General features: G+C 42.4%; 1 protein-coding gene across 1 annotated transcript; it reads right to left on the reverse strand.

Annotated features, from left to right (window-relative positions):
• Positions 1-1006: 1006 nt before the first annotated feature.
• Positions 1007-7504, reverse strand: LOC129698066 (ras-like protein family member 11A). The gene is made up of 4 exons (XM_055636907.1): positions 7173-7504; positions 3201-3257; positions 3021-3097; positions 1007-2290 (listed from the first exon to the last, which is right to left on the reverse strand). The coding sequence occupies exons 1-4, from the start codon at positions 7291-7293 to the stop codon at positions 1823-1825; spliced, it is 723 nt and encodes a 240-aa protein (XP_055492882.1). The 5' UTR covers positions 7294-7504; the 3' UTR covers positions 1007-1822.
• Between the last annotated feature and the right edge of the window lie 5652 nt (positions 7505-13156).

Here is a 13156-nt window from a genome sequence, read left to right on the forward strand (position 1 = left end):
ATGTCAGATGTGAACAGCGAGGCCAGGGGTAATGCCTCCCGCGCCGACAAGGTTGGCTGCAGGAAGCACGCCAGGACACAGAGATGGCCATAGGTGCTGACCGGAATTTGAACAATGGTGCCAGAAATGCGTGATATATGCAAAAAGAATTTCACTGTGCAGCTGCATAATGTCAAATAAAGCACCATTGAACTAAACTAAAACTGCCCACTGCAGTCTGAAGAAGGGTTCCGATCAAAAACATCACCCGTTCCTTTTCTCCAGAGATGTTGCCTGACCCACTGAGTTACTCAGCATTTTGTGTCTGTTAAACTGAATTAAAATCTGCATTACACACCCGAGGGATGGTGGAGGTAGGTATTTTCATAACATTTAAGAAGTATTCAGCAGAGCTCTTGAAATGCAAAGGCATAGGAGACACAAGCCGAGTACTTATAGAAACTTACAAAATTCTTAAGGGGTTGGACAGGCTAGATGCAGGAAGATTTTTCCCGATGTTAGGGAAGTCCAGGACAAGGGGTCACAGCTTAAGGATAAAGGGGAAATCCTTTAAAACCGAGATGAGAAGAACTTTTTTCACGCAGAGAGTGGTGAATCTCTGGAACTCTCTGCCACAGAGGATAGTTGAGGCCAGTTCATTGGCTATATTTAAGAGGGAGTTAGATGTGGCCCTTCTGGCTAAGGGGATCAGGGGGTATGGAGAGAAGGCAGGTACGGGATACTGAGTTGGATGATCAGCCATGATCATATTGAATGGCGGTGCAGGCTCGAAGGGCCGAATGGCCTACTCCTGCACCTAATTTCTATGTTTCTATGTTTCTATGTTTACTTGAAAATGGAATTAGTATGGATAGGTATGTGATAGCCAGCATGCACGGTGGGCTGAAGGCCCGGTTTCCATGCTGTTTCCATGTTGTAAATGCACCAAATTCAATGTATTTTGCTTCTCTTTTGCAATGAGATCAAATATCTTTATCCTCCTCAGATTAAAAAGAAACAGTAGCCCTTATGGATTATGGAACTGGCAATTTACTTATTAATAGTACAAGAATAATTCTGAGGAACAATATAAACATTATTATTTGAATGTAGAAATAGTCACATTTTTGTTCACAAGAATAGGTAATCACGGTTTGTACAAAATACATTAAAAAGTATTCTCTCCAGTACACAGGCAACTGTGTTGCAATCAATAGTGTGATTACAAATTCATTAAGCATGATTGACTGCAATGGTTTGACTTTTGTTTGTAATATCAAGCCCTATAAGCTCAACAAAATACTAGCCCAAACCAAATCCAAAATATTTCTGCAATTCTCATGGCTAATATCTGATTCATAATGACAGCCAAGGCTGCCTCTTCATGCCTTTCTAAGTCTCTGAATCCTTAACAACAACCAGCCTTAATTATACTCCACTTTTCTGTCATTCTTAGCTGCTATTAATCTTCATCCAAGACGACCTCTGCCTTATTACATTTCATGTCACCGTTTGCTTCAACATTAAACAGACCACTATAATGCAATAAGACTTTTCCAAAAATATGTCATCAAAAATAAAGCCCGTTCTTGACAGCAACAGTAATGCATCTTAATCATCTTAAACAAAAGTCATTCAGAAAGAGCGAATATCTAGATTGTCTCAAGTGGGAATTATGTGAGCTTTGGAAAATAGCCCTACAACCCTGCTCTGTAATACACAAATCTATACGCCCAGTCCTTCATTAAGACATTTTTGTTATCTTGCTCAATGTGCAAGGCATCATTTACTGGTACAGATCAGTTCTGTTTATCTACAGGATTAAATAATTTCAAACTCAATTTCACAAAGTGGCACTAGATTTCACTTTGGATGAAAGGGCCTGCTTGAAGCGACGTTTTAAGTCTTGCATGTTTGGGGACTTTGGTCGGGGTATAATTGATCCCCTTCGTTTTTCTCCATTGTTGTTCATATGTAGCTTGCTAACCTCCCTGTGAATGTGTTGAAAGACGTCGTATACATCCCCATAGTTTTCTCTGGTGGAGATCTCCAAGAAGGTTGTACCAAGTTCATTTGCTAGCTGGATGCCATCGTTGGTCTGGACTTGCCTGGCATGCAACAGGTCACTCTTGTTGGCCACGATGATCACGGGGACTTTGGTATCGGGGTGCATTTTGCGGATATGCTGATACAAGGGCCGAATCAGTTTGTAGCTGTTGTAGTCCGTTATTGAATACATCAGGATGAAGCCCTCTGCCCAGTGACTGCACCTGGAGACGAGGTCAGGAAAATGTGCACATTCACCTTGTACCTAAAAACAAAGTATTTTTATCATAAAATTGCACAACTCAGATAATAATTTTTTTCTCCCCACAGGACATCTCATGCGATATTGCTGGTTCAAATTGCCAGAGACCTGGGTTCAATCCTGACTATGGGTACAGCCTGTATGGAGTTTGTACGTTCTCTCCATGACCACGTAGGTTTCCTCCCACGCTCAAAAGACATACAGGTTTGTAGGTCAATTTGGTTTTGGTTATTGTAATTTATTCCTAGTCTGCAGGAAAGTGCTAGTGTATGGGGATCGCTGGTCGGCGTGGACTCGGTTGGCTGAAGGGCCTGTTTCCACGCTGTATCTGAAGCTAAACTAACATCATAGGAGCAGAATTAGGCCATTCGGCCCATTGTGTCTACTCCGCCATTCAATCATAGCTGATCTATCTTTCCCACTCAACATTCTTCTGCTTTTTCCCCATAACCTTTGACACCCTTACCAATCAAGGACCTGCCAATCTCCACTTTGAATATATCCAATGACTTGGTCTCCACAGCCATCCGTGGCAATGAATTCCACAGATTCACCAACGTCTGGCTAATGAAATTCCTCCTCATCTTTTAAAATGTGTGTACTTTCATTAGTGCAAATATACTGCAAAATCTCAGAAAAGCAAATCCATTTCATAAGGTTCTATTAATACATATTTTGCTCCGAATTCTGCAAATGTTTACCCTACTTTGCCAAAAATGTAATATGCACATACCTGGATACAAGGCGTGTCTTGGACTTGCAGTGAAAGTTGTTCCCCCTCAATTAGAACATGCCTTGAATAAAGATTTCCTAAAAGATAAAAGGAGTGGCTTGTTATAAATCATTTATTCCATTTCCAAAATATTGATTCACTATCATTCAAATTTGGGCTCATGGTTTAACAAAAACACACCTGTATTTGGTTCATAGTCACCAATAAACCTCTTGGTTAAGAATCGAACGATCAAGGCTGGAAGAAATAAAAAATGTCAATATGGCTTTGCAGGTACAAACCCGGTTATTTTTCATTGACATTTTAGAAATGCTCATTGTAACGATCAGTGGGGCACTGATGCCATTGTGTCTGTCTAAGTTTATTGAAATAGTAAAGATGAATGCAATAGCTTTTCTCCTTATTTTGTTTTCCATTTGTTATCTGACATTTAATGTTCCAAACAACAGCAGCCCTAAAGGAGAGCAGAAAGATTGATCAAGGCTTGAAGCTATAGAAACAATTTTGTTGCTGGATCTTTTCACTATTGCAAGCGATGATTGGGTTAGGATTGGGTTAGCCCAAGAACAATTGGCACTGGACTTTTGACGGCTCTGGGCTTGTACTCGCTGGAGTTTAGTTGGAACTTACTGAATAGTGAAAGGCCAGGAGTGGATGTGGAGAGGATGTTTCCACTAGTAGGATAGTCTAGGACCAGAGGTCACAGCCTCAGAATAAAAGGATATACCTTTAAAAAAGGAGATAAGGAGGAATCTCTTTAGTCAGAAGGTAGTGAATCTGTGGAATTCATTGCCACAGAAGGCAGTGGAGGCCAACCAAGTCAATGGATATTTTTAAGCGAGATTGACATATTAATTAGTACAGGCATCAGGGATTATGGGGAGAAGGCAGGAAAATGGGGTTGAGAGGGAATGATGGATCAGCCATGATTGAATGGCGAAGTAGGCTGAATGGCCAAGTGCTGCTCCTATAACATACAAAAAATAGCTGATGGCCAGCACAGTGGCGCAGCGGTGGAGTTGCTACCTTACAGCACCAGAGACCTGGGTTTGATTCTGACTACAGGTGCTGTCGGTAAGGAGTTTGTATATTCTCCCTGTGACCACGTAGTTTCCCTCTGGGTGCTCTGGTTGCCAACATTCCAAAGACATACAGGTTTGTAGGTTAATTGGTTATGGTCACATTGTAAATTGTCCTTAGTGTGTAGGATTGAACTAGTGTACGGGGAGATCGCTGGTTAGCATGGACATGGTGGGCCAAAGGACCTGTTTCCATGCTGTATCTCTAGATTAAACCAAAATAAATGTGTAAAGTTAACTTTGTTTCTCTCTCTGCAGTAGCTGCTCGCAAGTTGAGTGTTTCCTGCATTTTTTGTTTACAAATCGCATTACTGTTTGTGGACTCTTGCCTTGTGTAAATGGTTGTTAGGCTTTCTGCAAGTTTAGAAACATATTCTATAGCACTACATTCAGTTCAGAGATACAACGTGGAAACAGGCCTTTTGGCCACTGAGTCCGTTCCCACCAGCAATCACCCCCGCACACTAACACTATCCGACACACTAGGGACAATTTACAATTACAGAAGACAATTAACCTACAAACCTGTACGTCTTTGGAATGTGGGAGGAAACCGGAGCTCCTGGCGAAACCCCATGCGATCACGGGGAGAACATACAAAATCCCTACAGACAGCACCACTATGTTGCCCACGTCTTGAGGTACTTAGGAGGACTTTTAGGATATTTCATCAGACCTCTGGACAGAAAAGCATCTACGGGTAGGAGACACAAGAAACCGCAGATGCAGGTTGACAAAAGAAAGACAAAGTGCTGAAGTAATTCAGCGGGTCAGGCAGCATCTCTGGAGAGCATGGGTAGGTGACTTTTCCAGTTGGGATTATATACAGGGAGTGCAGTAATATGTTATTGAGGTCTGAAGAAGTGTCCTGACCAGAAACATCATCAATCATAAGGTCAGAATTAGGCCATTTGGCCTATCAAGTCAACGCTGCCATTCAATCATGGCTATCTATCTCTCGCTCTCCTAACCCCATTTACCTGCCTTCTCCTCATAACCTCTGATACCTGTACTAATCAAGATCTATCCACATTCTCCAGGGGTAACTCCTGCTGAGTTACTCCAGCACTTTGTTCCTGGCTTCTATGTTATCGAGGTATTGGAGCAGCCGTGGCTTAATGAATGATGGGGAGGGTTTGAAGGATTAAATATGAAATGAAATGAAATGAAATGATTCAATTTATTGTCATTGTCAGTGTACAGTACAGAGACAACGAAATGCATTTTTAGCATCTCCCTTGAAAGGGAGACACAGGGCGTCGCGGTGTGCCCGCGCCTGCCGCCGTAATTACATTCCATTACAGGCAAAGGTGGGTGAAGTGTCTTGCCCAAGGACACAACGACAGTATGCACTCCAAGCGGGATTTGAACCGGCTACCTTCCGGTCGCCAGCCGAACTCTTAGCCCATTGTGCTATCTGTCGCCCTATGCTATTCCAGCTCCCATATCTCCGTGTTTCTATCCCGAGGTAAGGTATCACGTGAATACACTGCTCTGTTTATGTGACTAAAATAGTGTAGTGGTAACATTTGTTCAATAATCTTCTGTGGAGGTCCTTGGCATGATTCACACACTTAAAATGCATGTGTAATAAATGCAACTTCTTATTTTGGCAGTGCCAACTCCCAACTCGTCACATTAACATCAATTAGAAGGAAAAAAAGGACACAAAGTGCTGGAGTAACTCAGCAGGCCAGGCAGCATCTCTGGAGAACATGGATAGGTGATGTTTCAAGCCACCTTCTTTAGACTGAAGATAGACACAAAATGCTGGAGTAACTCAGCGGGTCATTGCAGCATCTCTGGAGAAAAGGAACAGGCAACATTTAGGTCGGAATCCTTCTTCAGACTGACAGCAATTATTTACTGAAAGCAGGTCCCAACGTTAAACGTCACATATCCATGTTCTCAAGAGAGAGTTAGATTTAACTCTTAGGGCTAAAGGGATCAAGGGATACAAAGAAAGAGCAGGAATGGGGTGCTGAGTTTAGATGATCAGCCATGCTCATATTGAATGGCAGTGCTGGCTCAAAGGGCCGAATGGCCTACTCCTGCACCTATTTTTCTATGTTTCTAAGACCGGCTGAGTTATTTGTGTCCCTTTTTCAAAACCAGCATCCAGAGTTCCTTGTTTCCATCAAGTATTTACCCTTCTCTTTCTCCCAAGAAATCTGCAGTGGGAAGATAAAGCAGGGAATATTTTTTTCCAACACAAAGGCTGGAGGAGATCCCTGACCATATACTTGGGTTAGACTTGATCCTGAATTTCAGAGGGAATGGTTCCCAATCCAATGAATGGGAGTTTAAAATGAATTAGCACAAACTACTGAAGTAGGTGCAGTCTGAAGAAGAGTTCCAACCCAAAATATCGCCTATCCATGTTCTCCCAGGGATGCCGAGTACTTTGCGCGTGTGTCCAGCACTATGCGTCTTTTTGATGTTAAATGTAAACACTCACGATACCAATCACAATTGTTATTTGTCCCTGGGTTAATTAGCAGTTGGAGAACATCGCTTCAATAGTAACAAGTTATACCGGAACAAAAAATGTTTGCCTTGAGACCATCTGGTGAACTTGCACAGCTGAATTAAAGCAGAGAAATTCAATATCCTTGGTGATAATTCTGATATAAATTATTTTTTCCTCCTTTAGGACTTTTTGCACTAAGGACCTCGACTCCGTTTTTGCACTAGTGTCGGGGTTTCGAGTTTATTGAGTGTTTTGTTGATTAAAATGATCTATGTGTAGACACAAATTGCTGGATGAACTCAACGGGACACGCAGCATCAAAGATCTTATAGCGGATCCGCAATAAGATCTTTGGACAGCATCTCTGGAGAGAAGGAATGGGAGACGACGTTTCGGGTCGGGACCCTTCTTCAGACTGATGTGAGTTGGGTAACAGGCCTGTTATGCTGCTGCAAGTAAGAATTTCATTGTTCCTTTGACGATACAGATGACAATAAAATGCTCGACTTTTGATAATGCAGACCTTGCAAAAGACAAACTGTTAATGGATTCTTACAAATCCACTCCTCGATATATTTCTTCCCTGTTGCAATGTGCTCTTACCTGTTTTCCCAACTGTGCTTGATCCCAAAACGGCGATCTTGGTGTCCCTGTTGCTGATATCATCGCCGGATTCCGGTATCGGGACTAACAGCAAGTTGGTCGACATACTATGGAAACGCATCAGTCCTCTCCACTGTGAAATCGACTCGGTGGAAGATCAAGTAGCCAACACGCCCGGATAAAGGAGTGATGTCTTGTAGAGTAATCGTGTGTGTCCCTCCTCACAACTCAGAGCTGGGAAGTTTTTGTTGCTGTCAATTTCCTCCGACTGCTCTTTGTGACTGAGCTCCCTGGTCCACATATATTGAGTCTAGCGAGCGAGCATCCTCCCACCGCTTGCGCAGACCAATGAAGCTTCTCTGACGAACGCAATAACGGAAGTACATTCAACGCGTCCCCACGCACCAACATCTCCATTGTGCCGCCACTGAGGGAAAGGGGACAAGAGATACATCGCGTTCTTCCGCTGCTGGACAATGAGGGGCAGAGTCCTGCGGGGGGGGGGGGGGGGGGGGGGAGGACACCCCTCAAACAAGGGAAGGGATATCACCCCGGGGGGGGGGGGGGGGGGCACAAGAGTGTTTTGTGTAAAGACAGACAGGTGCTAACAATACACATTTCACCCCAGCCATCGGGAAGAAGGTACACTGTAGGAATGTTACAAAATGTTGAGATTTTAAAAATCAAGCCTGTAATTTATCCCATCAGATAAAGCATAAAAATAATTATAATTTAATACCTAATTCACTTTCATATCTTGTATTAAAAAAGTTATGGTCATTTTCATACTCGGAAATTAGCATCTAGTTCCCTATTACTTTTCCATTAACTTAACACAAAAGCTGTGATCGAGGACAGTCAATTGACATAAAAGCCCATAATTTTCTTAAAAAATAAGAGATCTGAATGAAATTTTCAATTATAGATTAAAGCATTCTGAAACAAATATGACACATCTCACTTGGATGACCTGAAATTAAAGCATATAATTAGTTAGTTACCTAATTGTAGATAATTACAAAATTGACCGCTGTGATGGAAATAGTAATAAACACCCAGACTGCCTTGAAATGCAAAAATGTGATATTCTCAAGATCAGAACTTTAATATTATTGTAACGTTAAAACAAATAGTAAATACCCAACAAAAAAATCATATTCAATCAGTGTCATCAAATCAATTAAATTCATCAAAATTCAATTACTAGATCTAAACATCTATCCCATTCTTAAAAGGCTAAAAATAATGTTTTAAATAGCCAATTTTTTTAAAATAGACAATAACACAAAATATAGATGAGTTAGATGTTCTTATGACATGATTGTGCAAAAAAAATAATGAATTTGGTTATCTTGAGAGTGAATTGTGATCAAAGAACCTAGAGCGGAGCAAGATAGACCACTCCTGCAAAATCCAATGGACTGATGTGTAGGAAAGATCCTATAGGGAGCAAGATAGATCACTCCTAACTGCAATGGGCTGACGTGTAGTACACAACGGAACGGAACGTGGGCACGCACACACCTATCCATATTAATAGGACGGAGGTGGAACGCGTTTCCAGCTTCAGGTTTCTGGGGGTCAACATCTCTGATGAACTCTCTTGGACCCACAATACCTCAACATTGGTCAAGAAGGCTCACCAGTGTCTCTTCTTCCTTAGGAGACTAAAGAAGGTCCATCTGTCTCCTCAGATTCTGGTGAACTTCTACCGCTGCACCATCGAGAATATCCTTACCAACTGTATCACATGTATGGTGTGGCTACAGCTCTGTCTCCGACCGGAAAGAACTGCAGAGGGTGGTGAAAACTGCCCAACGCATCACCGGTTCCTCACTCCCCTCCATTGAGTCTGTCCAGAGCAAGCGTTGTCTGCGAAGGGCGCACAGCATCGTCAAGGACTGCTCTCACCCCAACCACAGACTGTTTACCCTCCTCCCATCCGGGAGGCGCTACAGGTCTCTCCGTTGTCGGACCAGCAGGTCCAGGAACAGCTTCTTCCCTGCGGCTGTTACACAACTTAACTCTGCACCTTGGTGATTGCCAGTTACCACCCCCCGACACTCCTTCCCCCAGAAAAATTGCACTATTGCTAATGTATGTACATATATATATTCTGCTGATACATTATTCTATGTTCGGTCTTCTGGGTGAGATGCTAACTGCATTTTGTTGTCTCTGTATTGTACACTGCACAATGACAATAAAGATTGAATCTGAATCTGAAATTACCCCTGAATCTGCCCATGATCGTACTACGTCTTTTTCGTCGAGTGATCCATCTTGCTTGCTATAGGATCTTTGACATGTAGTACGCAACAGAGCGTAACTTCCGCCATTTCAGTAACCCCGACCCTATCTTTGACCCGACCCGACTTCAGTAATGCGTTCAGTTAAAACGGTACATACCTTGTTCAGGGAGGAACTGCAAATGCAGGTTTAAACCGAAGACAGACACAAAAGGCTGGAGTAATTCAGCGGACCAGGCAGCATCTCTGGAGAGAAGGAATATGTGATATTTCGGGTAGACTCTTTCGATAGCTGCCATGACCCGTTACTGAGCGATTTCACCCTCCTGCTTCCTTTACTACAAAAAAACAAACACTTTCATTTCCCCGAACGAGTGGAGGGGGGAGGGGGAGACCCGAATGCTGCAAAAAACGTGATTTTTTTTTGTGTGTTTTAAAACATTGCGGGACCAGGGTTTGTTTTTAGAAAGAAGGTAGACACAAAATGCTGGAGTTACTCAGCGGGACATGCAGCATCTCTGGAGAGTACGAATGGGTGGCGTTTCGGACCAAGACCCTTCTTCAGACACTTTGTTTTTAGAAAACTTTGTTTGACCTACAAAATAAATGCAACATTCCTGTGAAGGGGGAATAAATGGAGACGTGCAAGTGTTGGGATCTCTCTCTCTCTCTCGCAAACACATCCTGTGCATGAATTTGCAGCTTTGTCCTGCGCTACTTAATCCAAGGGCGAAAGCAACGATCACAGACGGAATATGTGACATTTCGGGTCGAGACCCTTCTTCAGACTGAGTCAGGGGAAAGGGGAACAAGAGATATAGACAGTACAAGGCAGCCCTGTCTAAATAAGCATGGGATAGGATAGGGCAGTCCACTCCAGGTAAAGCCAGACAGTCTGACTCAGGTACGGGGATGTATTGCTGAGGCTTTATAAGGCGCTGGTCAGACACATTTCAAATATTGTGAGCAGCTTTGAGCCCCATATCTGAGGACGGATGGGCTGGCATTGGAGAGGGTCCAGAGGAGGTTTACGAGAATGGTCCCGAAGATGATTGGGCTAACGTATGATGAGCGCTTGACAGCTCTGTGTCTGGAGTAACTCAGCGGGGCAGTCTGAACAAGTGTTCCGAACCGAAACATTGCCCCATCCTTTTTCTCCAGGGATGCTGCCTGACCCGCGGAGTTACTTTAGCAGTTTGTATCTATCTTCTGATCCAGGTAAATACGAGGCAGTCTGACCAAAGTTTAGAACAGGGTAGTCTGTCCCAGGTGAGGACCCAACAGCACACTATAGTCCAATCCGCATAAGGGAAGTGGATCCGGATAAAGATGGGGAAACATATCGAAGCAAAGAACTGCATATGCTGCGTTATACCAAAGATAGGCACAAAGTGCTGGAGTAACTCCACGGGTCAGGCAGCAACTCTGGAGGAAAAGGATAGGTGACGTTTCGGGATGGTGTCCGAAGAAGGGTCCCGACCTGTAACATTGTGTATCCTTTTCCTCCAGAGATGCTGCCTGACGCATTGAGTTACTTGAGCACTTGACTACTTTAGGTAAAGATGGGGAAAGGACAGAATAGTCCAGTCCAGGTAAAGTTCAGGTAAGGATGGGACAGTCTGATTCAGCTAAGGATGGGACAGGATATTTCAGTTTGATCCAGGTAAGTACAGGGCACAGCTTTTATTGCAATGAACCTGTACTAAAAAAGAAATGCAAAAGTTAGATTCAAATGCAAAACTACATTGAAATAGACAATAACAATTCTGTGATGCTATTTGGATAACATCTGTTGTAAAGTTTAAATTGGATGTAAAAATAAACTTCAAGGTGGTCAAACCGAGAACATCACTTAAGTGTGGTGTGGTGTGGTATATTCATAATCACAATAGTACTTCATTACCCAAGTATGTTTTGCAACAGACCTCTGGTCGCACCTCCTGCGGCTTGGAGCTTCCCGACATCAGCCTCTACACGAGACTACGAGCGCCTCGATGGTGAAATCTGCAGGCCGCAGTTGGAGCGTCGATCCCAGACAAGGTAAGTCCACGGCCCCGCGGTGGGGCTCAAATTCAGTCTCGAGCAAGGCCTCCAGCTCCATGATGTTAGGCCGCAGAGCGACCGGAGATACGATCCGGAAAACAATCACATCTCCGGCAAGGTAAGAGATTGAAACAAAAGTTTCCCCCGACACCTCCCACATAAAACAAACCAGAGAACATTAACACATACCTTTAAAACACACTAAAAATGACAACAAAAAACCCAAAAAGACAGGCAGACTGTTGGAGAGGTTGCCATCGCTGACGGCACCACCCGACGGTGATTCATTGACTGCAAAGCCAGAAAACATACTTTCAGTCATCAAATCAGCAAATAACAGGAGCTATCAGTCTTTACAACGTGGGCTGTATCATTCAATTGGACAGTTATAACCCACCAGTTTAATTTAATTGATATACAGTAGTTATGTTGTACACTAATATATGACAATAACCCCTGCATCTGTATAGTGAATGGTGTATATGGATGAACATAATTTTCATTTTGTTTTTATTTCTATTTTCCCATGATTGAATAATTCAGCCAGACTGAAATAATTTGGGTCTCCATTGGCCCATGTTTTCCTTTTCCCATACGATTAAGTTTGAATTTAGCTGGAGAAAAGATCAACTTAACATGTATTTCTGTGATAGCTTACTCAAATGTTTACGCAGACAGTTCGTAGTTGAGTTTCGTTGGAATTTATAATGTTTAATAGCTTGATGATTGTTGGGAAGAAGCTGCTCCTGAACCTGGACATTACAGTTTTCAGACTCCTGTACCTTCTTCCTGATGGCAGGAGTGAAACGAGAGCATGGCCAGGGTTGTGTGGGTCTCTGATGATGCTTGAGACAGTGCCCCTCATAGATCCCTTCGATGGTTGGGTCAGTACGCATGATGGATTCTCCACTTTTTGTAATCTCATTAATCATTTACATTTAGATTTTTGTAGAAGGCATGATTAATAAGCTTGCAGGTGATACACTGGCCTTACATAACAATCAAATCCTATTATACCAAACATAGATCACTGGATGGAGATGCTGGAATCTTGAGCAAAACACAAAATGCTGGAGGAACTTAATAGATCACTGAGTTAGAGTCAGAGTCATAGAATGATACGGTGTGGATAGTCAGTCATAGAGTGATAGTGCGGACACAGGCCTTTCAGCCCAACTACCTCATTTCTATATCAACACTTTAGGTAAAACACTGGATGTTAATCAGAAATCTGCATTCTAACCCTGGTTGTAACCCGTTTAGACACTTTTATGCCAAAAATAAAAGTGATGCAATCATTTGATAAAATCTAATGAAAAGACCCTTATACTTAAAAAATATTTTAAATCTTTCTTTACTTTTTGATTTACTTCTATTTAAGTGCTGCTGAACGAATACAACTGTTGTTACACATTAAATATTTTTCTACCTGCTTGGTAGCAAGACTAATTTTTTAGTTGTTGGAAGGAACTGCAGATGCTAGTTTAAACCAAAGATAAAATGCTGCAGTAACTCAGTGGATTAACTGTCTAGACTAAAATTTTAGTTCACTGTTATTCTGGGGGGAACAAAGTTCTTGAATGTTAAACCTTAAAATGAAAAATATTCTTCTGAAGTCTGCCTTCCTGACTCTGGTTCAGAAATGGGAAAGTAACATCTTATAAACATTTTGGCTGTAAAAGTGAATTCCGT

This window comes from Leucoraja erinacea, chromosome 6, assembly GCF_028641065.1.
Source record: "Leucoraja erinacea ecotype New England chromosome 6, Leri_hhj_1, whole genome shotgun sequence".
In the NCBI taxonomy this organism is placed as follows: Eukaryota; Metazoa; Chordata; class Chondrichthyes; order Rajiformes; family Rajidae; genus Leucoraja; species Leucoraja erinaceus.

Coding starts and splice junctions, on each gene's coding strand:
- LOC129698066 (XM_055636907.1), bottom strand. CDS start 7,293: ATGCGTTTCCATAGTATGTCGACCAACTTGCTGTTAGTCCCGATACCG. Junction 3,098..3,200: donor TGACTATGAACCAAATACAG/GTGTGTTTTTGT, acceptor TTTATCTTTTAG/GAAATCTTTATTCAAGGCAT. Junction 2,291..3,020: donor AAGACACGCCTTGTATCCAG/GTATGTGCATAT, acceptor CTTTGTTTTTAG/GTACAAGGTGAATGTGCACA.